Source organism: Ursus maritimus, unplaced genomic scaffold (assembly GCF_017311325.1).
Source record: "Ursus maritimus isolate PB19 unplaced genomic scaffold, ASM1731132v1 scaffold_5, whole genome shotgun sequence".
Classification (NCBI taxonomy): Eukaryota; Metazoa; Chordata; class Mammalia; order Carnivora; family Ursidae; genus Ursus; species Ursus maritimus.
The window spans coordinates 62,586,722-62,613,949 of record NW_024426663.1 but is presented as its reverse complement, the minus strand read 5'-3'; the positions used below and the strand labels follow the sequence as shown (position 1 = coordinate 62,613,949).

At 37.2% G+C, this 27,228-nt stretch overlaps 1 protein-coding gene across 1 annotated transcript in view; it reads left to right on the top strand.

Annotated features, from left to right (window-relative positions):
• The window catches only part of ADAMTS19 (ADAM metallopeptidase with thrombospondin type 1 motif 19), a 222,990-nt gene extending 202,143 nt beyond the window's left edge, over positions 1–20,847 (top strand). The window contains exons 22-23 of the mRNA XM_040622512.1: positions 17,570–17,747; positions 19,544–20,847. Of these exons, the coding sequence (XP_040478446.1) occupies positions 17,570–17,747; positions 19,544–19,695 (330 nt within the window). The 3' untranslated portion in view covers positions 19,696–20,847. The remainder of the gene's footprint in view (positions 1–17,569; positions 17,748–19,543) is intronic.
• The last annotated feature ends 6,381 nt before the right edge of the window (positions 20,848–27,228 follow it).

Here is a 27,228-nt window from a genome sequence, read left to right as displayed (position 1 = left end):
TGGTGGCTTTTCATAAAGAATCCTAAGGGACATTCTGGAAGAAATCTTCTCAATGTGTAATACACTATGGTTAGCCAGTTTGTGTAATGTTGCCCCAAAGAAATTCCTGACACTGAAAATCTATTTTCTTGTGATTACTGAACACTTTCCTCTCTAAAAATGTTTGCGTATTAGCATCACGTGTTCTCATAACCTATATTCTTCTTTCAAAGACCTACAACATTTAAAGTTTACATTGGGACTCTTTAAAGGATGCATTTATAAACAATGTAAATCAATCCCTCCCTAGAGAATTAGGAAATATTCAGCCCAATCCATGCAACTTTGAACTGGTGATCCATGGAAGGAAACTTTACACTTTAGAGGAGACAACTTTTAGGGGAAAGAGAATTCCAAATTAACCACAAACAGTTTATTTTATGTTCAGGGTTCATATTTTCCTAATTCTAAGAGAGGAAAATACAGCGGGATGATAGGGGCAAGACCGTGGCTTGGAAGTCAAGACAGAGGGGCATAGTTTGGACTCCCTCATTCTACAGATGGACCAATTGGTCAAGCTGTTGAATACCTTTGTATCTTTGTTTCCCTGTGAGTGAGCTAAGGAAAATAGATAACACCATTGTTTTCAAGCTATGTGTATATTAACTCTTTCTTCAGCACTGAAGGTATAAAATAGGACAAGGAATGAAAGTCCTAGTTGGAGGGGTGTGGGGAAGATCACCCATTGCTCTCTTCACTGTAGCCACTCCACATTTGTTTATTTTGGCTAGTGAAATCTGAGGTGTTTTCCTTAAGTGTAACAATTCTTTTTCTAAGAAAAAGTTTAAAAATCACTAGAATAGATGAGCTCTACTTTTCCTGGCTTTATAGGGATATTCGAAGTGAGGGGTGCCAAGATGGCTCAGTCGGTTGGGCAGCTGACTCTTGCTTTCAGCTCAGGTCATGATCTCAGGATGGTGAAGTCTTTAAAAAAAAGGAAGTATTTCAAGCATTAAGTGTTTCCCTCCAGTTAACTATAAAAAAGAAAAATTGTCATTGCAAAAAAACAGAAGATCCAGGTTTTTTTTATAATTTATGACACAGAACTGTAAGCTCCTTCAATGCTACATGTGGAAATATGGCTAGCAAATCCTATTCACGTGATACATACTATTGCTGTTGATTAAGAAATGTGCCTATTATGTGGCCTCTGGTTAAATCTTAAGCAAAATCAAAATTAACTGGTGAGATCATAAAAAAACATAACTTTTTGTTTTCCATGCTGAGCCTGAAAAAATATTCTTTCCAATTTACCAGAGTAACATGTGTGTCCCTTTTTAGGTATACTTAGATTGAATTACTTTCAGTTGGTTTTGTTGAGTTATCGTACTGCTACCCAGCTTGAACATAGCCTCTGTGGGTAAGGAAAAGAGTAGATAGATTCATCTTTGTTCTATGACTTTTTACCTTTGTCTGTTGGCCCGTTTGTTTTTGTTTGCTTATTTAGAAGATTCGGTCTGTTGCATTTTTTCTTTATATGGATATACATCTGCTCTTTTCCTTAAACCTGTTTCCTTGTTCTTTCTTATGACTGAGGTCTCAGCGTAACAGATTTAAACAGCATGCACAAATTAAAGCAAGGGGCTCCATGTGAACTTTATTGATTTCACTCCTTCTTTTTTACTCCCAACATACCACTTTCATGTTAAAATAAAAACCATCCCAAAATAATTACAGAGAAAAGGAATAATGTTGCGATTATTAAGTTTCAGTGATTAAAGTGTTCATGGACAGAGGGAGCTCATAGATTTCTTATTCTTATCAGCTGTGTCCCTGGAACAGAAATAGCAACAAGATGTGTGCAATTGTGGGTGGATTTTTGTGCTCCTCCGAGTTCAATTAATCTGTCAGTTTCACTCAAATTCTACTAGTATTTTTTTAAAGGATTGATAAACCGAAGTAGACTTAAAATTAAGTCTTGGATTGGCTTTAATCAGGGATATTCAATGAGATATGCATAAAAATCCAGCTATGAAACCGTGTTCCTCCCTCCCAAATGTAGGTGAACCCCTAGAGAATCAGTTAAAAGACAAAAATATCCTCAGCTTCTCCCACTGTCTGAAAGTCGTTAAGCACTGTTGAGCCAAGGGTCTTTTGGCTAAATGGAGGCTTCCTAAGAAAAAGGTTTGTTTATGCCTCAGACTGTGTTCACTGCATTTGTATCAGCCTATGTGATTTCTATCATTTATGTTTTGGTAGTTTTGTATAAACAGTGGGAAAATTGCTCTCAGCTTGAGAGAGAAAAATAGAAATCCAGGAATATTCAAAAGAGAAGAATCGGTCATAAAAACGTTACCTCTGATTTCTAAGTAGATACAATACAGCCTTTGTTGAACAGGGCTTACATGCATTTCATTGAGACTAGAAAATTGGCAAAGATAGGATACAGTATGGGGCGCCTGGGTGGCACAGCGGTTAAGCGTCTGCCTTCGGCTCAGGGCGTGATCCCGGCGTTCTGGGATCGAGCCCCACATCAGGCTCCTCCGCTATGAGCCTGCTTCTTCCTCTCCCACTCCCCCTGCTTGTGTTCCCTCTCTCGCTGGCTGTCTCTATCTCTGTCGAATAAATAAATTAAAAAATCTTTAAAAAAAAAATAGGATGCAGTGTGGCTGCTCTGCCCTGGGTTGCATTAACCATTCACACAATTAGATGCCACATTCTGACTATATCTCAGCTATAGACCCCAAGGCCTTGGGGTCTTTCTCAGGAGAACAGAATGTGACCTGTATGTTTCTGGGCAGTAAAAATCCGTATTCGTTCCTTTAAGCTGTCCTTAGAATACTGACGTGAAAAATAACATAGTCCCTTATGTTTAATGAAGTGCCTTCTTTTCTGCCAGAATTTGACCTTTCCACCTTTATTTGAATGTCTGCAGCTTCTTGTTTTCATTATTGGAGGCCTATAGAGAAGCAAATACAAAAGTATTGTTTTATCTACCTATTACACAAAATTTGGTCCTTCCTGAAGTTTTATAGCATTAACTTTTTTTTCTTTTTTTTTTTTTTAAAGATTTTATTTATTTATTCGACAGAGATAGAGACAGCCAGCGAGAGAGGGAACACAAGCAGGGGGAGTGGGAGAGGAAGAAGCAGGCTCATAGCGGAGGAGCCTGATGTGGGGCTCGATCCTATAACACCAGGATCACGCCCTGAGCCGAAGGCAGATGCTTAACCGCTGTGCCACCCAGGCACCCCTATAGCATTAACTTTTCTGTGCAGTATTAACAAGAGAACTCCTTTAAGTGAATTTTAATGAGACATAAAACACCTTGGAATTGTACATAATTATTCCTGGTTTATTCTTAGATTCAATTCATACTCTATAATTTGAACTTAATTTAGTCCTTCAGAATTCTGGAAAATGAATAGTTTTGGCCACATCTGAATTTATGACATGATAAATAGATTTTTGGATAAGAGATGAGGAGTCTTTTGTGATGATATAATTCACAATAATGCTGGAAGCACAATAAATCATTTTGGATGATTTAATTGTACAAATAATATGGTCTATCTTTTGTTTAGAAGTGGTAAATATAAATCTTGCAGTATAATGAATCATTTTAACTTATCCTGTAAAAGGAAACCACAATTATATCCAGTATATTCATTTGAAGAGGAATCTAAAAACTATGAAATTATGAATAATCACAGAGGACCTTTCTTTCCACTGGAGGAAAACTCAGTGAATCATTGAAGGAAACTTAGAGAAAGAAGTCCTGACCCATGCAATCAAGAATGTCCTCTTCTAAATGACTAGATAACACCATGTTTTTAATTATGCATCTACAGAGCCTAGTGTTTTTGCATTAAATCAAAAGAGACAGAAAGAACCAGAGCCAGAATTTCCAAAGGAGGGATTTATTGTTGCCCCATGGCCAGGCTAGGACTTAGGACTGTGGAATTCTGCATATCTGGACTGACCCAATGCCAGCATACACACACCCCAATTAAAATCCACTTGTTAGAGGTCACAGAATCCAAATGTATATCTTGCTGGTTTTTAATACAACTAGACTAAGTGGGTTGTTACAGAGTAATAGAGGGAAGCTTAATCCCTTGTTAGAGGATTTCTCACTCAAATTTAAAGAAATAATTAGCTGCAAATAACCAAATTAAATACCCTAATAGAATGTAAAAATAGAAAATGTTAAGTATCAGCTAAAGCCATAGAATCAAAGGAATCAATAAAATGACAACTGCTGTAATGGAGAAAACATGTTGTTAAATAGATACATTAGTAAGACTGATATTTACCAAAGGTCCGAGTGTCATCATTTATATAAGACTAAATTTATATTAATTTATGAATTCTTAAGCCTTGTATTCCCCACATTAAGTTCCATGGAAAACTCATTCCTTGGGATATGGTCTCCAGGTCTGAGAAATAATGTAGTTGAAAAGAGATAAGCAAATACTGTTTGCTATAGGACTTTCAGATCCTTTAACATTTCTCTCTACTTGGTAAATCTCAAAGAGAGACTCCAGTGTTTCTCTTTTCTTTTTTCTTTTACCAAAGAACACTTTTGCAGAACATATAGCTACTTTGTTATTTCGTGTAATACACTTCAGGAAGGCTTACATTAGATTACTCAAATTTGAAAGACTAGTTTTGTAAGTGCTTTTTTTGAAACAGCGGAATATTTGTAGATTGAAGCCAAACTGAAATTATCTATAATCTAAAAAACTATCCTTGGTGGATTAGCAATTCTGTATAGCACAATTTTCTAATTATTTCTACAAGTCATTGGGAAAGGTAACTGGCTATCATTCTTTATTATTAGAGTCTCTTAAGACAGGAAAATTTGAGGAGCTACCTCATAAACGAATATGAATCTAACACACTGAAATCTATCATTGTTGAATAGTCAATGAATTAAAGAAGTCAGAGGTTGTGGGTTTGGTTAAACATTTGGGCATGATGTCCTACAGAAGACATATTTTACATCATAGGAATATTTACTTTGACATACGTTTGTCTCTGAGTAAGCTGTTCATAGTAAAGAAATTACTCAGTGATAAATAGGATACTTTTCATCAGGAAAGACTTTCTACTACGTTGTTCAGATGCATCCACTGAGCATTTACACAAATTTGCTATTCACCATTCTATCTGGAGAAGATAGCTGTCTTCTAAACCAGGCACAAAATCTCCAAACTATTGGCTATCAAATTGTTTTGCCTCTGACTCTTTATACTGCAAGAGAATGGGACATTTTTTGCATTGTTACCATTTTTTGTTTTAAAGTCTCCTAAGAATCTGATCTCTTGCCCCAGGTACATTAAAAAAAAAAAAAAAAGCTAATTTCCAAAATATTTGAATTACTCAAAGTTGTCAAAGCCTCTGGCTGATATGATTGAACACAGCAGAAATACATTAGCTTAAAAAGAATGATGTACACATACTATCTGTGTATATCTTCTATCTAAAGAAAATTTATAATTTAGAGAGCTTGAAGTAATGTCTCTGTCTATGCATATGTGTATGTATATGTAATTTACATATTATATATGCATACACATGTATAATTATAGGTGTAGATATAAGAACATGTATTTAACATCCTTTGGATTAGAAAACACAAGAGGATTTTTTTAATCCACAAGGCTTAATTAAATAAATCCTTGGAAAATTGCTAGGCTTATGAAATAATACTATCAATACTCTTTTGCTGCATACCAGGGTTTCTGTAATTTCACTTTATAAATCATACCTGAAAGCATTTCAGTAAATAAATATGACTTAATTAAAAAATTACCCTTGATGTTCTTTATAGGGTATAGAACATGGAACATGCCAAAATTCATTCTGGGGACATTGAGTGTCGGGGGGGGGGGCAGATTTTTTCCACATAAAAAATATAAAGAAATTTGATAAGAGTGTTATAAAATTCAGTAGTCTTTGCATTGAGTGTTTTTTGCTTAGATGTAGGAAAGTATATGTTTACGAAATACGAGAGGATATCCAGAGATAGATGTAACCAGATCAGCAGGACTACCAGAGAAAGACATATTTAAAATGCAAGAAACGTATGCAAATGATTAGGCAGTTAGAAAGGCATCATTTAGAGCATGAGAGACTGTGGACTCTGAGAAACAAACTGAGGGCTTCAGAGGGGAGGGGGGTGGGGGGGAATGGGATAGACTGGTGATGGGTGGTGGGGACAGCACGTATTGCATGGTGCACTGGGTGTTATACGCAACTAATGAATCGTCGAACTTTACATCAGAAACCAGGGATGTACTGTATGGTGACTAACATAATATAGTTTAAAAAAACATTAAAAAAAAAAAGAAAGGCATCATTTAGGGTCTTTGGATGCAGAATGTAACAAAAGGGAAAATTATTTTAACAGGTCTCTGGTTTTGCTTAAGGTTGTCTGGGGCATCCGTAGAGCCCGTGAGCACAACCAGCATCAGTCTTGTATGCCAGAGAGCGGTTCCACAGGGTCCCCAGCCTCCTTCCTACATCTGTAAAATGTGCCAAAGCAACTGTAGGTCTTTCTGAATATCACAGTGCTCTGTGCAAGTAAAAGTAGTAATCCAGTGTCAGTGATGCAATGGTCCGAACGGTTGCCTAGTCCAAAAAAGAGTATTTTGAGCTACTTAAAATGAAGGATCTACTTTAGAGACAAAACACAAATTGATTGGATTAGAAAAATATAAACCTGTAACTTTATATACTATATACAGAATATGTACAAGTCCATATAGGATAATAAAACTATAATAAAACATGTTTAGATATAAACACACACACCCACACACATACATACACACACACACACACACACACGACTTCAGGGCTCAGAAAGGCAACAAGGGATTGCCATGGGGCAACCAGAAAGCTCCATCTATGGGGAGCAAACTCTACTTATTTCTGCCCAGGTACCTTCATATATCTGTTTCCCCATACTACTAAGATTGGGTGTAATCACAGTTTTTTTTTTTTTAAGATTTTATTTATTTATTTGACACAGAGAGAGAGAGACAGCCAGCGAGAGAGGGAACACAAGCAGGGGGAGTGGGAGAGGAAGAAGCAGGCTCCCAGTGGAGGAGCCTGATGTGGGGCTTGATCCCAGAACACTGGGATCACACCCTGAGCCGAAGGCAGACGCTTAACGACTTCGCCACCCAGGCGCCCCATAATCACAATTTTTTAACAAATTTGATAGGTGAGAAAAATGGTATCTCATTTTGAAATGCACACATTCTTTGACTCAACAACTCCATTGCCAAAGATTTTCCTTATAGACATTCTTACCTAATCTGCTAACCGTATTTATGAAGATGCTCATTGCAGCCTTCTTTGGCACAACAAAAATTTGGGAATGACCCATATGTCCATTAATTAATTATATACATCATAATACCATATTCAAACAGAGAAATACTGTAGTTTTTATAAAAATATATTTATAAATACATAATGATGGGAAAGTTTCTCAAAGACCTACTATTAAGTGAACAAATATTATGCAGAAGAGTTATATAGTATGAACTAAAGTTGTTTACATATATTATTTTTATACATATTAAAAATTTGGGGGTTCCTGAGTGGCTCAGTCGGTTAAGCATCCGACTCAGGTCGTGATCTCAGGGTCCTGGGATCGAGCCCCACGTTGGGCTCTATGCTTGGTGCAGAGTATGTTTATCTCTCTCTGTCCCTCTCTGGTCCTTCCCCAGCTTGCATGCTCCTTCTCTCTCTCTCAAATAAATAAGTGAAATCTTTTTTAAAATTTTTTCTGCACAGATATACAAAGAATAGTTTATTGTAAATACATTGGAGAAAAAGGCCTGTGCTTAGAATTCTACCATATTCATATGTTACTTTTAATTTTGTAAACAAGTTAACGTTTTCTGTCTGAAATTGAAGGAAACTCATACTTTCCTAATATTTAAATATTTTCAGGCTACCAGATCAAAAATGACTGATGTCATGGATATAGAAAGATGCTAAGAGACTATTACAGAATTTCTAGGGAGGGGAGAAGATTGGGGTCTGTAAGAGGTATGATAGCGTCATACATCTTGTATGGAGTCCCACAGGCTTGGGTTTGAATTCTGCATCTTCTGTTCAGATGAGTTAATGAATCCAAGTCAAATAATTCATGGAAAGTTCTTAGCATAGTGTCAGATACATAGTAACCAGATAAATCCTGATTGTTCGTAGAGTAGTGTTAAGTAGAGATGAGGAGAAATTGTTTTGACGTTAAAATGAACAGAACTGGGGTTGGTTATTTGTGAGGGAGATGAGGAAAAGGAAGGTATTAAGGTATTAAGAAGGACTCCCAGGTTGGCTTTCTGGTCTGAACAATTTGTACAGATGCTTCTGTGATAGGAAATAGGAAAGCCTAAGAGAAGAGTCCAATTGGAGGGGAAAGATTTTCACTTCCCTTTTGAACTGTGTTTCATTTGCCTGTAAAGACTTAAATACTGGCATCGAGTAGATCAGAGAAGAGAAATGGGATGGAAATATAAATTTTGGAATCATCCACATTTAGACGGTGTTTAAATTTTTCAAGTCTAAGTGTGCCCAAGGAGGGAGTGTAGCTAGAAAAGGGAGTGTAGCTGGAGGGAGTTGAGTGAGGGGCGGGCTGTGTCTTTCTTTATTCTCAGCCCGAACTTCAGTTGCCCTCGGACTCTGCCATCAGCATGCCAAGAGTTCCTCAAATTTTGTATATTTAAAACAAAATTCCTCATTTTATTTCCTCAAACCATACCCCACTCCCAATTTCCTTTTTCTTGAAAAATGTCAATATCATCTTCCCAGCTCCCCAGGCTGGAAACTACCCTTGGCTCTTCTTCTTCATACAAGTAGGGCTTTGCTTCAGTTGTTTTTTGCTTCCAATATAATAATGCAGTCTTTTTTATTTTTGTTCCCCAGGATTAGAGTAACAGTTTCTAATGTGCTTCCTTACCAGCATACTCCTATTTCAGACCCATCCACTCACAGGGATGACTTCATCACTCTATCCTTTAGGCTAAGTACTTCCAGAGAATTGTCTTTGGCTAGAATGTCAACCAGCAGATACTCATGCTGTCATTCAAAGCTTTCTATATTCTGGTCCTAACTTACATATTGAGAATGTCTCATTATTCTCATTACTTGGGTATCTCCTCTAAGCTGAAGCCTGAGCAGTTTGTACTTGTATATTCTCTGTGTCTTCGCTCATATCTCTCCGCCTAGAATGTGCTTTCTCCAGCACTTGAGTCCTTCGAGGACCATCTGAAGTGTCTGATTTTTCAAAGACTTCCACAATAAATGACAGAATTTGTTTGCACTTAATGATTATGTTACTTCTTCTCAATTAATTATTTACTGCCTTATATTGCTGCTTTCTGATTAAGAATATCTTGGGGCACCTGGATAGCTCAGTTGATTACATGCCCAACTCTTAATTTCGACTCAGATCGTGATTTTAGGGTCCTGGCATCGAGCCCCACGTTGGGCTCCACGCTCAGCACAGAGTCTGCTTAAAATTCTCTCTCCCTCTGCCTCTCCCCATGCTTGCTCTCTCTCTCTTTCAAATAAATAAATAAATCTTTTTTTAAAAATTAAGAATATTTTAACCACTTTTACACTTCTCACAAATCTCTCTGAGTGACCAGAACATTGCATTACATTTAGTGATGTTTATTGAATAAATGATCACTAAAGTTTTTCATCAAGTAAGCAAAAAATGTAGGATACATCTACACATTTGCATTTCTTTTCTTCTGATCCATTTTATCTTCTGACTCTAATTCTGTAAGAACTACAATGTTGCATATATTTTACTACAAAAGAATTACTAGCCAGCTTATTTTTCTTTGGGAAAATTAATCAGTATACTTTTATGTAAATATATGACTCCCTTGACCTTTTTCGGTATGGTAAGTCAAACTACTTAAAAATGTGATTTTTTTTTTTTAAAAAGGTAAATCTATCCTTGTTTGAATAACATGTTGCTTAAGCCCAAAAAAAGTGCTTAACATTGAGCTTGGAGGTAGCTGGTGGACTTCTGCATTCTCTTGAATCCATTTGGCTGAAATAGGTGCCATCAGGTTAGATGGCAGTTACCTAACCTGGAAAGAAAGCAGTGGATGGAAGCAAAGCACACTTAAGAATCTTCTCTGTGACCTGGCATGTCCTTGGTTTATTTCAGGTTGGCATAACTTAAAGGTAACTACGTAGTGCTGTCTGTGCTATTTTAAACCAAGACTTTATTAAAACAAACAAAACAAAACATACACATTTCTCTCACATGGCCACAGAGGGATCTGATCCATTTTGGACACAGAATTGTTGGACTAGACCTGGAAAGTATTTTATTTGAAAAGGAAATTCAATCACCATCATTCCAAACAGTTCTCTCTGGTGGGAAGATGTTTCATCGGAATGATAGAGATAAAATAGAAATGTCTCGATAGTCTTTTTTCACCTCTCGAACACCGTGTGATTCATAGGCTGAGGGCTGGCAGAATTGCAAATGTGCTCAAGACTTGGTGTTTATTAATTGCTTCTTAATGCAAAACATCTTTTTTTTTCCTTCCATGATTGTGGTGATCAATGTGTACTTTGATATAAAAAATGATCTGGGGGGTTAATTTGACGGCCCTTTCATCACATATTCCCTTCTCTGCTAATCACTCATAAGCATTCTGCGTGATTGTGCCACACACATTTCCGTGATTGGCTATAACGATATGCAGACATTTTCATTAAAGAGAATAGTTTGAACTGTAGAACCAAATGATGTATTAATTAAACACATATGCAAAAAAATCCTCAAATGTCTGACCTCTAGGAATAGAGTCAACTCCAAATACCCATGTGTTAAATAAGGCAGATGAACGGCTTTAAAAAGACGCTGAAACACTGACCAAAGTAAACAGCACATCTTAAAAAACAAACCTAACTTTTGTTCCTTCGTATGCTTGTTTCACACTCGCTTTATTGAAAAGCTGAAAGATGGAACTGCCAAACATATACATAAATGAATAGGAATGCTGTGCTAATAATTTCCAGTAGAAGTCATCATTTACTTCCCTTATGAGGTCCACTCTCCACTGCGAATGCTACTTCACTCTTGTTAAACCACTCTGGAATAATCCACGTATTCCCAAAGACAAATTATGCAAGTCAGTGCTGTTAACCTTGTTATAGATTGGCACTGATCGTTAGAGATTATATCAGGATCTGTAAGATTGTCTATTATATTGGTTTCAAAAATTTTTTTGAACTCTGTGTGCCAGTGACAATTTTCTCTTAATTTAGGAATTCCTATTTCTTACAGAGGCCAGCTGGAAATGAGTAAAGCATTACAGAGCCTTCCTTAGCTGTTGGCCTAGAGAATACACATTCTCTCCAAAATATATATCTTTGGCACAGTCGAGAAGGAAGGAATCTCGGGTAATCTCCGTGCTGGCCAAGTGTGAGAATTATTATTTTTAACCCCTAAATGTACTAAAATTTGTTTGCCTAAGGAACTCAAAAGCAAACCAGTTAGTGATGTTTGGTAGCCAACAACACTGCAAATAAATATCTTACAGTAGTATTTTTACTGTTTGGTTTTCCACCTCTTTGGTGTGATGTCTCAGAGGACATTTGACAGCACTTACAGCTTGAAGCGTTTTATAGTATAAAATGCACAAATTAATAGTTCTATAAACTCACTGGCAAACTAGTTGATTACTTAACTGGAGTCTACAAATTAATTTATACCACACTGTCCCAGTTTGTTGCCAAATCCAAGTCACCCAAATATCCAGGGTAAAAATAACAGTGTTTCTGTGACTATTCTGACACCCTGAAAGGAGAGGTAAGAAACTACCATTTAACCAATAATTTTAAAGTTTGGCACTTTACTACAGAATCCCCATACCTAAGACTAGATGTGGAAGTGGTTTTGAGCTCCATGTTCAGAATCACATATGCAGAATAGATATATTTGACCTCAGAACCTATCAAGCACAGAAGCACTAGAAGAATCAGAGATCAGTGCAAAGAATGAGAGTCTCCTCTCTACATAGGTGAGTAGTTAAGAGATATTTGTGGATATGCCATTTCTAAAGGGTTCTTAAGTGAAAATACGTTTTCTAGAAGTATAGGCCAGTTCTTGGGCAAGAAGAAAACAATGTTCTTTGATTAATTTATTTCTTTGTGTATTTATTTATTTAAAGATTTTTATTTATTTATGTATTTTACAGATAGAGTGAGAGAGCACAAGCAGGGGGAGCAGTAGAGGGAGAGGGAGAAGCAGGCTCCCCGCTGGGCAGGGAGCCCGATGTGGGGCTCGAGCCCAGGACCCTGGGATCATGACCCTGAGCCAAAGGCAGATATTTAACCACCTGAGCCACCCAGGCGCCCCTTTTTGATGAATTTAACAGAGACACAACACTTGGTAGATTTTACCATGAGCCATTATGGAAACTCCTACATGATTCATGAATTTTCCAATTGACAGAAGGATAATTCTATTACTTTGCAAAAGTAGATTCAAGTAGTGTGATGGACAAGGACCTATGAACCTTGAGAACGTCTGAAAATCATTCTCCTCTGTCATTTTGACACTTCATAAATTTTTATATGGCTATTTCGTGCTGCCTATGTAGCTCTTTTTCTTTGAATTAAGCGTGTTTTACTTGTGTAAGTGTATTACGGAGCGCGTTTGCTGTCATTCACTACTATTTAGTAAATCTGTGTCACTCAGCATAATGATATTCATAGAAACTTTGGGGAACAATACATGTAGATTATATTTAAAAGATGCAGATTCTTGATAAACATATTTAAAACTATCATAAAAAGAGTATTTCTATATAAAGTAATGAAAATTTAGCCGCAGAGTAAGCTCATATCTTCTATGTAGTATTTGATGCATCAAAAACTTATTTATACCATTGCACTAATTCAGACCTAATTATCTTCGATCTTTCAAAATTAGACTTGAAAACAAATAATATTATAAGGCATCAATAAATTATCTCAAGATACACATTTTCTTTAACACCTTCTCTAAGGTGTTTACATGTTTTTCAAAGTAATAACCAAGACCTGAGCAACACTGTCTAATAATGCCATAAGTAATATTATGTCAGGAGTGAAATGTGCATGGACAGTTTCTCCCTGCAGTTCACATGATGGGCAATGCCTTAACACCCATCCATCTTTTGTGATGAAAGGAAGGATTTCACACCTTGGCCTGCCCGTGAGATGGACTTCGTAGCCGTTCAGAGTTCATTTCTTTCTATGATAAGGCCGCATAGCTAAGAGTTTGTTAAGAAATTTTTCAGTGTGTTTGTTTTTCCTACGTTTTTTCTTGTTCTCTTCATTTGTTTGCATTGAGGCCAATTCATAAGTTTGTGAAACCAAGCTGGCAAATCCTGTCCACTGCAGGGCTATCATCTAACTCAGTACGTATAACTTTCCAAGACTTATATCTGTATCTAACATCAGATCATCCTTGGCCATTTTTAGAAAAATATATGAGCCAAGGAAACATCCACTATACACTTCCCCCAACTTGTACATCTCTTGCTTTTCCAGATATTTTTCTTCCGGTTAGTTCAAATGAAATTTTCTCAGGTAGAATAAAGTCGTTCAGCTCTTATTACCTGGCATAAGAATGACAGAAAGAAAATAAAATTTCAGGTAAGAGAAATGGTTATAAGGTTCTGTAAATGTGTATCTCGTTTTAAAAGAGGATAAAGCCTCTTGATTTGCCAAGATTTGTATTCATGTTCTCATTTACTAAACGATTTCCCTAATTATTTTAATAGTCCAATCTGTGAATTATTGAGAAAGTTTCCCTGGTCATGTTTAGTGTTTGATATGTAGGGTAGAGTGTAGACATAAATTAATCCAGTGTTAGTAGTTGCTGTTAATGTCCCAGGGCCAGGAAAGATTTATTCCATTAAAAGAGAAATCTATGGTGATATTATCTGAAGATATGGCTCATGTGTTCCCAAGTGCAGAGAAGGTCATAATTTTCTCAGGTAGACTGAAATGAGGAATATCACTAAGTCAGTAAAACAAATATCACTTCCAGAGACTTTGGGGCTCATTTTTTGGTGGGAAAGAGGGATTAACAACACCAGTTCTCCTTGTACCTTGTTATCTTGGTCAAAATTAACTCCAAAATCATGTAAGCAATTTTCTGAACTGTTTAAGTTTGTTCTAAAGCTTACGGTTTCCTTTTTACTGTGGTAAATCTGGGTCATTAAGATTACGTTTCCTGTTCAGAATTAAAGGCCTCTAGTTGATGGAATTGATTCATGAGGTGCTTTGTTTCAAAGGCCCTTCCGGGCAAGATTAACTGTTGAATTTTTGTCAGACAATACAAGTCTCTCTATTTAAAATACTGTAGTCAGGGAACATTCCTTGTTAAAGAAATATCAATGGCAAGTTATCAGGTACACCTTGTGTTTCTTTACCAGTTGCTGGCAAATTAATGTTGACATTTTAGCATTTTGGCCTTTAGTGGAAGTCTAGAGTGCTGCCTTGTTTCAAATACATTTTAAATTTACTTGGTACTTCTGTGAAGAGCAAGATTTAAAATGTCTTAGATAAAAAGACTGAGGGAGGGAAGGAAGAAAGGTGGGAAAAAGGGGGAAAGGGAAGGAGAGACAACGAAAAAGCCATTGAAATTAATCTGAGATCTATAGAAACACAGTGGAAAGACCATCATATTTGGAATCAAAAGACTTGCATTTGATGTTTGTCTCTCCTTTTTGTGGAACAAGTCTTTGTCACCCTCTCCATGACTCCTTCTCTGATCATCCCATTTGAATTACAAAGCCCCCCACCCCAGACTTTCCCAAGCTCTCCTTCCCAGCTTTAGTTTTTCATCGCGCCTGTCCATATCTAATGTACAATGAAATTTAAATCTTTATTTTCCTGCTCCCTCCTATTAGAATGTAAACTCCTTGGGGGCCTGTGTTTTTGTCTATTTTATGTACTGTCAAATCCCAATATCCAGAACAGTGTTTGGCACATTGTGGACTTTCAGTAAATATTGAATGAATGAATGAATGAATGAATGAATGAATGAATGAATGAATGAAAGAAATAATCTCTATGAATCTCACCCTTTTCATTTTTAAAGTTATGAAGATTATGACAAAGTTTAACCAAGATATTCTGTGTAAAAGCATATTAGATAATGCTTGAAATACAATAGCTATTTCCTGTGTGTATTCATTTGTGTTTCTCTTCTAATACATAGCTCTACCAGTAAAATGTCTGTAGGTGAGGTGACTGTATGTCCCAGATTACCCATCACTGTCCAATGTATGCCTATGGTATAGGAATAATTATTTCAACCACTTTTTTCACAAGTGCCTGATTTGGGTGAGAAATGATATGCTTACCCTATCCCAAGACAAATCATGCATGTGAATTGTCTTTAAGGCAAAAAAGTTTTTCTCCTTCCTTATAACCTGGGTTATAGCAAAACGAAGCAAAAAAGCCCTTCTAATTCATTAATGTTTAAGTTAATAGTAAGATATGAGGCTTAGAGGTCCATTTGGCAGGAGAGGGGCAAGAAAAGATTTCTGACTATTCACATAAACAGGAGTATTAGCAATGTTGTACTATCGAGTAAGCTTAAGCGTCCGATCTCTGAATTTAGTATATGTGAGTTCAAATTCCAATTCCACTACTTCTTAACGGTAAAGTTTTGGGCTATTTGTTTCACTTATTTGAGCCTCTACCTTATCTGTGTAAAAGGGATAAAACTAGTACTCATGGGCTTCATGTGAGATACCAAAATAATTATGACCTAACACAGAGCCTGACATATCATAAATACTAAGTAAGTGCTAACTAGTGTTAGTATCGTAGCTTCGAATTAGAAGCTTCTGGAGGTAGTGGTATCAGTTTCCTTTGATCCTCAAGCGGCAAACTGTCGTTCTCTAGGGCATCTCGTTATTTAAATTACTAAACAATTGGGAAAAATTAAAAACAAATAAATTAAAAAATATATTAAACACTTGGTTAAAAGTGGATGAAATTGCCCAACTTCCGCAGTGTTTCATAATCTGACCAGCTGTTTCATGTCTTAGTGTTTTGTTAATAAAATTTACTGATGGAAGTACCAACTCCATCATATTAACAGTTGTTGCCGTCTTTATTTTCTGCATGGGATCCTGAACATAGTGGGTGATCAATAAATACTTGAGAATTCAATAAATGATTGGATATTATGAGACATTTAATCAAACTATAATCTTGACAGAACCTGTGTCATATCATTGTTGGCTGGCACACTGAATATTAGAGGATGAAGTTTCCTGTTATAAAGCTTGACTACTTAAAAAATGCCAGATTACAGTAACTTTTAATAACCAGTGATTGGGAATTTTTACTTTGGTAGTAATTTAGACCTGAAAGTATAGTTATAATCTACTGCAATGCCTTGCTTAACAAAAAGGAAAAATCAGTCCCAGATAAATTAGGTGCAAGAGACAATATTAGAGCCCAGTCTCCTCATTTCAAGGCCATACTTATTTTGGTTTTTTTTTTTTTTTCTTTTAACCTCTGTCTGTCTTCTTTCTTTTTTTAAGATTTTATTTACTTATTTGTCAAAGAAAGAGGGCGAGCACACAAGCAGGGAGAAGCAGAGGCAGAGGGAGAAGTAGGCTCCCTGCTGATCAAGGAGCTCGATGCAGGACTCGATCCCAGGACTCTGGGATCATGACCTGAGCCAAAGGCAGACACTTAACCAACTGAACCATCTAGGTGTCCCTGTCTTTAATCATAGTGACAAGATTTGAGGAACTATCCAATTGTTTAGTATCTTCAATAATAAAGTAAGAGCTAGTTAGAAGGTACTTTGCAATTGTTTCATTCCAAATATCTGTTCATTTTTCACCTATATGCAATAAATTTTTTACCAAAATGTATTTTACAAAGAAGATTATTACTAGTAAGAGCCTGATTTTTTTATTACTAAAGTATGCTAATGAAAATTAGATCCTAAGGCTATTAGACTATTTTTTATTCTTATTTATTTTTTTATTAAAAAATGTTTTAGACTATTTAATTTTGTGATAAAACTTATGCTGTTAGTTTCAAAGGCAGAAAAGATTCTGTTTTAGTTAAATGAATTATAGAACTTCCATTATTTCCTGAATACTATTTTCATTTCCAGGTTATTCCCAGATTGTTACAAAACTTAACTTGCATAAGGAATGCAACTAACATCTTTTTCTCTTAAGTGCTTTCAAATTTTATGAAAGGCACTATTTAGCCATTATCTGCTAGAATATTTATCTGCTAAAATTATGTATTTTTAGTCATCATGTGTCTATAGTGACTTTATTTTATTACTGATTTACATAGTTTCTTAGGTTATAAATGGTCAGCCAGAGGTTCTGAACAGCAGCGTGCCCAAGTTATGTGTATCGACATTTCTGACCCACGTTTTGCATCAACTCTGGATGTTGTGACTCATGTTAAATTCTAAGGGAGGGATGGGAAAGATGGCTCACAATCCTAGAAAAAGGAAAGAGCAACAAGGCATTTTAACACCCTTGTATCTCTGCAGTGCTCAGTCACCTGTGGCAAAGGCATGCAGTCCCGCGTTATCCAGTGCATGCATAAGATCACAGGAAGACATGGAAATGAATGTTTTTCTTCCGAAAAACCTGCAGCATACAGGCCATGCCACCTTCAACCCTGCAATGAGAAGATTAATGTAAATACCATAACATCACCCAGGCTGGGTAAGCGGACCAAAAAGGGGATGGTTTTGAGAAACATGGAAATGCTCATGGCTTCTTCTGTTTTGTATATTAACGTAAAGCTTAGTTCTTAATCTACACCAGTTAGTTTGGTTCTGACTAAACCAGTTAGTTGAGTACAAATGGTCAGGAGGTAAAAAAAAATCCTAAAGACGAAACACTTCGGATTCCTGAAGCTATCTACTCAGAGCCCCGGAAATACGGGTGCCATACGTCACAAGGTCATCTTATTAAGGGTCGCAGGATGTAACCATATTTTGGGTTCTGACCAATTTCATGGCAGCACTGTCGATGAAGGTAATGTCTCTGGAAAGGTGAGGTTGTGGTATATATCTTAGATCTCTCCATTGTTAATAGCCTTTCTTTTGATCCTGGGTATAAATTATCCTTTGGAGAGACATAGAGTAAAAATGGCTTTCAAGAAGAATGCGTGCCTGGATCTAAACCACCGAGAAAGAGGTAACAGTTTTTGAATCCTTAAGGACATAATATTAAATACAAATAAATGCTAGTAACATATTGTTCCTTATGTTATAAATGGTTCCATATATACTCTCAATTTGTGTTATTCCATCTAATCTATCATCAAGAAGTAGCTTATGTACTTTAAGTAAATAGAGCCTGCACTGGCCTAAAAAAATGTCATAAATGATTTAGCTTTTATTTCTTTGGCAATTAGTGGCTTTTAACAGCACTGCTACCTGACTGTCCTTGGGTTAGTTTATGCTTAACACCTTTACTTTTAATCTGTGTGTGTACTCCACGGGGTAACAGTTTAATCACACAGAACAATATTGCCAAAATGAAAGGAGTTTAATTGTCTTAGATATTTTTTAAGCATAGGATTCAATCAAATGGAAAAGTCTGGTTCTTCACAGAAATACAAAAATTCTCTTTTTCAAGCCACATAATTAACATTTCTAGGAAATAATCAGTTCAAGAAGAATTAAGAATAGTTAAGACAAAAAGTTAAGCAATCCTAGAGCAGATGCCCTAAATGCCTGTATTCAAAACAACATAATCCCTTTCTCTAGTTCAAGTCCTTCTTGAAGTATCACGTGGCAGAAAATAATGGATTAAAAGAAAATTTTAATTAAAATTGCATTTTCTCTATCTATTATTTCTTGAAGGTATATGCCCAAACACACAAGCACAGTGGAAAACCTGAGGTTTTAAAAAGTAAAATAATGAGTCGTCTTAGAATGGTGGCAAAAGAAAGATTCCACATACTTTATTACTGTAAATTTCGGTCACTTTTGATGTTCAGCTTTGATTTTAAAGATGCGTGAAATCAAGATCTCCAGGTAGCCCGCCTAGAGATGTCTGCTAAGAAATATGGAAAGTGAAATAAGCACAAACATACTTGTTTTGCTCTTTCATCCATAACCACACTTATTCATTTGTACCCCATAAAAGTGGATGGAATGAGCGTAGTCATTTTTCCTTTTTAATCTTCTCAACTGAAAATCCAAAGAAGCTTAAATGAAAGCCATAAAATGGAACCTTAAAAGCCATTTGTATTACAACTCACTGAATTTGGGAAAACTTAGCTTTAATGAGTCTGAAAGAGCTCCTAAGTAAGACTATTATTCATTCATTTTCTTCCTTATTATAGGATGTGTGTGTGTGCGTGTTTATCTCTTTTAAGTTCCAGAATGCAGTATAAATGAGTCCAAGTAAAAGTTCAAAATCCTCCCACTTCAGTGATGGCTGTTTGTTTCTACTCCTGAAACCTAGGATACCTACATGTATTGAGTTCCCTAATCTCTGCTTCACAGCCGCGCTGACTTTCAAGTGCCTGGGAGATCAGTGGCCTGTGTACTGCCGGGTGATACGTGAGAAGAACCTATGTCAGGACATGCGATGGTACCAGCGTTGCTGTGAGACGTGCAGGGACTTCTATGCCCAAAAGCTGCAGCAGAAGAGCTGACCTCAAGCAGGCTGGCTGGCTCACAGCTCTTTGCAATTACATTATTTATAAACACACACACTAGCATGTTTTTCAGACCAAATATTATCAGATTACATATAATTTAATCACATTAATTTATTTTTGTGCCTGCCAAACATCCAGTATGGTGTTTGTTTTGGATATACAAACATTTCGATTTATACTATATGGCTTCATAAATAATTTTATGTGAATAAGTTGGATCCAGTTTCCAGAAACAAAATAAAAAGGGAAAGAAAAAAAAAAAACCGAGATCATTAGGCTCTAAAAAAAAGTTTTTTTTAAAGATAGGGCTGTCTCTAAGGTGCTATTCTCTCCCTGCCAATACCATTGAGTTATCCAGGATGTATACTAACTTAGTGTGATAGTTTAGTTCTATATGGAGAGAAATCATTTTTGGTTTTTGGTGTCCTGACGCAGAATTAGCCCGTTTTCTGTAATCTACAGGAAATGTGTAAACATGACAAACCTCATAGTGTTGAACAGGTTTTTAGAGAATGTATTATGACTTTGGTTCAGATTTAGAGAGATCCATAGGAAAAATTCTACTGTAATTATAAGCTTATTTTAGTAACGGAAAAGAAAAGTCAAAATAGAGACTTTGATCATGTTCGTGAACATGTACTTGAACACAAGTATTGTAACAATGAAACACTGTAATGATTTACACTGAATCACCGTTGCACTGTTGATATAGTGTAGAGAAACCATTATAGAAATGGTAACATCCTACAAAAATAGGTATTATTTTAACATGTTGTCATTAGATTTTAGCTTTTTAAAATATTTTGAACAAAGAAAGCAGTGATCCACCCATTTCCTTGTATCTTTTTAGCAGATTTATAAAAGAGTATAGTACTTAGCCTCACAAATCATAAGGAGAAAATTTACCAAATATTTTTTCAGCTTTTTCCCTAGAAACAAGAAAAGAAACAAAAACACTTATAATACTGTGGTAGTTTCATTGTGTTTTTTCCTTTTGAAAACGAAAAAGTTTTACAATTCTGTGAAACGTTAAAAAACCAGCTTAAATGTTTTCTTGTGAGAAAATATTGTACATGATTCACATGATTTCTTAGATTTTTTTTTCAATAAAATATGTGAAGCTTCCTGTTGGGAGGCTGTTCTTCATAGGTCTCTCATGTCTCTACACATCTGGGCACGGTCTGCTTTTGCTCGGGAGCGTCTTCTAAGGAAAGCTTGCGTAACGAGCAGCCTTGGGAGATCGAGATGGTGCAGCAAAGGGCAGACATGCTGACTTCTCATTATAAATAGGTTTCTGGCCCTAAAATGGGGATCCCTCTCCTGTGATATAAGCCACTGCATGTGCAGATATTGCATGCCTCTCTTCGTGTCACTCGGGGGCAACTGGGGCTCAGGAAACCGGTGCAAGAACATACTGATTCTCTGCTACTGCTCTTGCTGTGAGTAATAAAGTCCTTTGTCTCTAATCCAGGGGTCTTCTGTCTTTTGCCCTCAAAGTGTGCAGGCTCATGTGATAGATCGTAAGTAGAGTAAAACCTCAGCATCTGTGCAGTTTATGATGCTTCCCTCTTTCGTGTGTTTTACCTTCATTTTAATATGGGGGGCATTTGGTTTCTAGATGGCCCCTTACTTATGTATATCCTTTCATTTAATTGCTGAGATATAAAATTCACCCATATCAGCACATCTTAAGTAAGAGAGTAGGGCCTTGAGAGAGGTAAAAATTATTTAGTAAGAGGAGACATTCTCAATTACATCCCTTGATTCCTAAATCCATGAATCTAGGTAGAAATATCACCATGTATTGGTGGATGAATCAGACCATATACAATATCTTCAGAATGTTTTCACCCAACTGGTGCTAGAACTGAATATTAAAGAAAAAAAGAAGACATTGTGTCTTTCTGTTAGGCCATCTGCTACAGGATGATGGGAGAGCATGGTGATACCAGAGATTTACATGAACGTGAGGCCTGTGCCACCTTGTATTTGCTGTAACGTGGGTTCCCTGACCAGAAACAAATATCTTCTGGAATACCATAGCAAGAAATGAGGCATTTGGTAAATTAATGGATGGTATTGTGGCAAAAACTTTACAGGCTGGGAAGGCAAATCCATGTTCAGCGTAAGTGGCTATTTCTATGAGAACCAATGACTGCTTGTTTTGTGATAGAAGTGATCTGATTTTATCCCACTGCGATCAAGGTGGTTTAGCTGCATTGGCAAGGACTTGGAAGGAATGTGATTTAAAAGTTAGTGACAAGGGAGTTCTGAGGAAAAGGTATGTGGATAGACCTTCTTGTATATTCCATTTGGCCTCCCACCAAAGAGCACCTTCACGAGAGAGGTCTCAATCATCAAGTGGAGAAGACAGCAAGGTCTACATACATGGGTCATTCTCTTTCCTCAGCCACCCTTGTCGTTTACCAATGGGCCCAGGAACAAAGAGACAGTGGTGGCAGGAATGGAGATTATGCATGGGTTCAGCAACCTGAGTCTCCACTCACCAGGACCAGTCTAGCTACAGTCACTACTGAGAGCTCAATCTCACAATAGTAGACAAGGTACCATTTTCTGCTATGGCACCATTCTGTGGAAGGACCTGCCCACCCCCTTGACTGCAGTATGCTTACTCAGATCACAAAATAGGCAGCCGCTTGTTCTCACAGAAAGAACCACTTACCTGAATGGGGATTTGCCTTTCCAGCCTCCAGAGTTTCTGCCAAAATTTCTTCTATGAACCTACCAAATACCTCATATCATTATTATGGCCTTCCATACAACATTGTTTCTATACAGGCGACTCAGTACAGCAAATAAAAGGACTTGCTGTCCTGTCCTGCTCATGTAAATTTCTGGTATTACCATGTTCCCCATCACCCTGAAGAGGATGGCCTCAAAGAATAGTGCCATGACTGACTTACTTTCTTTCTTTCTTTCTTTCTTTCTTTCTTTCTTTCTTTCTTTCTTTCTTTCTTTCTTTCTTTTTTTAAATATTCTGTCTGGCACTAGTGTTGGGGGGTAGGGGCTTAACATTTTTGTGTCCTTCAAATCCTTCGTGATAGACGTAATTTGAATCCCTCCAAAAATGCAATATTGGTTTTGTTTCCAATGTTGGTGTGTAGAGGCAGTTCTAGGGGCTTGCAGTGCCATTATCATCTTAAAAACCCTCATTCTACAGATCATGGAACCAACAAGGTAAGCAAGGGTTCTCCCAGTTTCTAAGTATTTCTATTCCAAATATGCCTTCCTATTCCAAATATGCCTTATTAGGAAAATAACAATGGGGGCGGGGGGGGGTTCACAGACTCTTGGGTTCCTTATGAGACAGATTTAAGTCAAAATGTGATTAAATTATCTGACTTCCATAAGCTTTTGCTCTGACTTTCCTACAATAGGAATTTAGGATCACCAGAAATAGTATCAGATGAGATTCAGTAATCATCAAAAAGTCTGATTTTTTCCCTTCCTCCAGTAAGTACACTGTGCCCATCAGGGAAAACTTGAAGGTAAATTTTACAGTGTAAAATTGGACAGTGTAGCGGGATCCTTCCTTAAAATGATCCACCCTCCCCTTCATTCAAGCAGTCTGAGTCAGTGAACGTGTTCTCTTATGGAAATTGATCAAAGGCATGCAATATCCTGATGTGGTGATCCAAATCAGACCTCTTTTCACAAAGTCTAGAGATTTAATACTTAAATCAAGTAAGACTTCGGTAGAATGCCCATCAATTTCAATCCTAGGGACTCCATGATCAATTAGCCAAAATCTTTGCAGGTCAAACCATTCCCTTTACCCCTTGGGTTCTGCTGCCCTTTCCGGTAACCATTCCCATATGGTCTCTGATGGTGAAATGCAGCACTTTGGTTCCTGCCCTTATGGAATTCCATCATCCTCATTAAATTTAAGAAGCCCAGTTCTGTGGCAACATTTCCTTATTCCAGACTTTCAAAGAAATGCCACTATGAAATTATTTTTAAGGATTCCAACACAGCCTTTGCTGACGTGAAGGGAGTGCAAAGCCTCGGTGAAGGGAATGCCCTCTGGAGCCTCTTAGGGGTCACATTGAACAGGTGGGTGAACATCTATCATATTAAAACCAATCTCCCTCAATGTTTGTATACCTTCCTACAGACTACATCGTAATGTGGAAGTTTTGGCATCTCCATTTTATTCAGTGTGGACCACCACTGGGTCTAGTTTTCAGGCACAATGTTATAGTTTCTCCTAGTCACATGAAATAACACTTTGAATCCAGAATCTCCTCTTAGTGAATCCATATCAGAAACACACAGGCTAATACAGTTTTGTATTTCTTCTGCCTTAATACGAAACCACTAAGAAATATTCCCATATGTATACTTTGGGTTTCAGTTAATATGACTTGGTGAAGTCTTGCATCCTTTGCATGCATAACACCTCACATGTCACACTGGCCCCCTTGGATCTTCTAGGATTTGAATCTGGATATGGATTTAGAAGACATGACAGATGCTGAAACATCAGCACTACAGTTTAAAGGTTTCATTTTAAGATAGTCGTGGAAGCTTTCTGGTTCCCAGCTTAGACCTTAAACTGTGAATTTCAAACCCAGGTTTACCAGTAACTGGATTTGAATTCACACAACTTCAGGAGGAACTGGGGAAGTGAAGGTTCACAAGCAGAGTTAGAGAATCGGAGGGGTCACCAGCCCATCAGAGCAGCCAGGTAAGAAGGGATAATCTGTTAAGAGGTCTATGGGATGCTGTTGCCTCTGTGTAGCTTCCTGCTTTGCAGGTACATGGCCAAACTCCTGGTAGTAGATCTGAGTTTGCTGTTGGTCAACAGGACTGACAGTTGGAAAGGCGAAATGGACACGGAACTCAAGAGAGCAAAGGCAGTCTGGAACCCACCAGGCACCTATGCCTCTATCTTTCACTGCACCTGACTGCAAAAAGACTTTCAGATTAATGGGTGCTGTTTCCATGTTTCTGTCCAAATCTCCATGAAGCTCCTCTTTTGTCCAGTTCTCACACAGAATCACACAAATAAGGAGATTCTGGGAAATGCAGTTTGCTTTTTAATTAAAGATGGCTGTATGACTTAAATTCTTTTTTTTTTTTTCAGTTTTCTTTGTATGAGACAACTGAAATAAAAATATACATTCTTATCCCCTCAAAATCACAATGAACCCTTGTTAAGCCCTTAATATAGGCTAACCATTATGTTAACCACGCTACCTGTAAAACCTCACAGCAACCTTATAAGGTGCTACTGTTATCCTCACATGATAGGTGAGGAAACAGGTTTAGAGAGATTCAGTAACTTGCCCAAGAACACAACTTCATTGGATGCCACTCTGATTCCAATTTCTGTGCACTCGGTTATCCTGATCACCGGCTTTGTTCACCAGTGTTGAGGATAATAGATAAAAAATGATTTATAAGCTCATCACAGGCTTTCTTCATAGTCAAAACTAGCCAAGTAATTTCCAAACTCTCAAATACTTTGATGAACTCCAACTGCTCATCCGGACATTGTATATAGGATTTTCAGCTGGAAATACTTACAGATATTTCATTTGGTTATCGATACAAGCTGGGGGGGGCAGGGGATCGAGGAAGGGAAGTAGGGAGGAAAGAGGAAAAAACAGGAGAGAGAGAATGAGGAGAGGAAAAGAAGAAAATAAGGTTAATTAGTATGTAGACAGTTTTGCCTAGTGAACCATATTTAAGTCTATTTTTGTAATTCTCATGTTTCAAAAAACAGTAAAGCTGGGTCCAAATCCAAGAGAAAGTAATACTTTCATAAAAATTTGTTATAAAGAAAAATACCAAATGATTACCTGCATGCTATGGGTTGGGGAACCCCAGGTATGCACATTTCCTCCAGATTTCCCTGCAATTACAACTCTTTATATTTATTTATGACCATTGTCACTCTAGATTGAAGTTACTAATGACAATAAAGAAATAAAAACCCTGAGCCAATATTTGTCCAGTTACACTGAGGTAAATTTTTTGAAGAGTTAAAAGGAAAACAATAAAGTGGGTGTTATGTGATCAGATCAATTCGGACAATGCTAGATTTAGCAAAGCAGAACTTCTCAGAGCCTTCAGTGTGAGCCTGTGTATTATAAGCTACCAGAAGAGAATACAGAGTTTGTCATAAACATTTTTGGAATTGAATCTGTTTTTCGCTGAGCTTGGAAAACAGCCCTAAGCCATTTTTTTAATCAAATTTAATTGGATTATCAATTTCCAACCAGAGTAGAGCCCTTCCTAAGGCTTTGGAAAAGAGAAGAGCCATCATTATTTATTGAGCAAAGGATTTCATGAGGGTCTTCAGACATGACTCATGGGGAAGGAAGCATCCAAAAGGGCTGCCCCTTTTCATCATCTAGTGTAGGGCTTGTAAAAGAAAAGTATGAAATACATCATCAAACAAAGGATAGAAAGATGAGAGTATAAACAAATCACTCTAAGATTTCAAAGGAGGGGGAAACCATACTTACTTGGGAAAATGCATAAAGGTTCTGTGAGTGGCGAGTTATCAGCAATGGCCTGTGAAGGATGATTAGGAGGTGGTCGACAGCCAGAGTTTCCAGGCAGAAAGACTGGCTTTACAGAGGCACAGGGTAGGCTGGGCTGGAGGTGATGGCCAGGAGCAGGAGAGGGAGGAGATTACTTGATTTTCCGATTATTTATCATGCAGGTTACCTCCAGGGATAGCAGTGAGAAGTAAGAACTGATGGTTTGGGGGTGAGGGTGCACAAAGGATGGTGAAAGAAAATGGAGAGGCTGAAACTAAACTTATAAACAGAAAGAGGCAGGGTACAAGCCGCCAGGCATCTAGAGCATGGTGGAGGGATCTAAAGGAAGGATGCCTAAGGAGAACTGAAGGCTCATTTCACCTACCTCATACTTTGGCTAAGGAAAAGGCCTAATCAAATGTATTTGGATCTAGGTTCTGTGTCTCCACTTGCCAATAGAGAGAGCCAAAGAGAAGTAAGGTTCTTCTTGAAGATGTGTGTTATTCCCTGAAGAATCTTTTAGGAAAAGCAAACAGCCTGAGAAATATTTATTCATTAGATGTATTCTGGCAGCCGCCAGGAAAATCCAGAAAGTACCAAACACTTGCACATGCTCGTAATACACTTGATTCTTGCACTTGAGATTTAACTGTTTTGTTGTTAACTGTCATTATGAAGTACCTCTTATTTCTCCAGGAAAGGTGTTGTTAAAACCACCCAAATGTATTTGAAATATTATAAGGCGGTGAAAGAGTTTGGATCCAAAAAATAATTCTTACAGAAAATGTTGATTGTTTAATCCAGTTTTCCAACTATAAGTAGGACATGGTTTTTTTTTTTTTTTTTTAACTCCCCATGTTTATTGCTATGAAGAAGGTAAGTACTCTCTAGTGTCTTGCTCGATTTGAGAACATCCTGGCGGCTGCTGCTTGTAAGCTGTATGGCACTCTTCTGAAATCTGGTGCTGATACATTCCACATGTGACCCCATTTACCCCTGGAAGAGAAACCTTCCT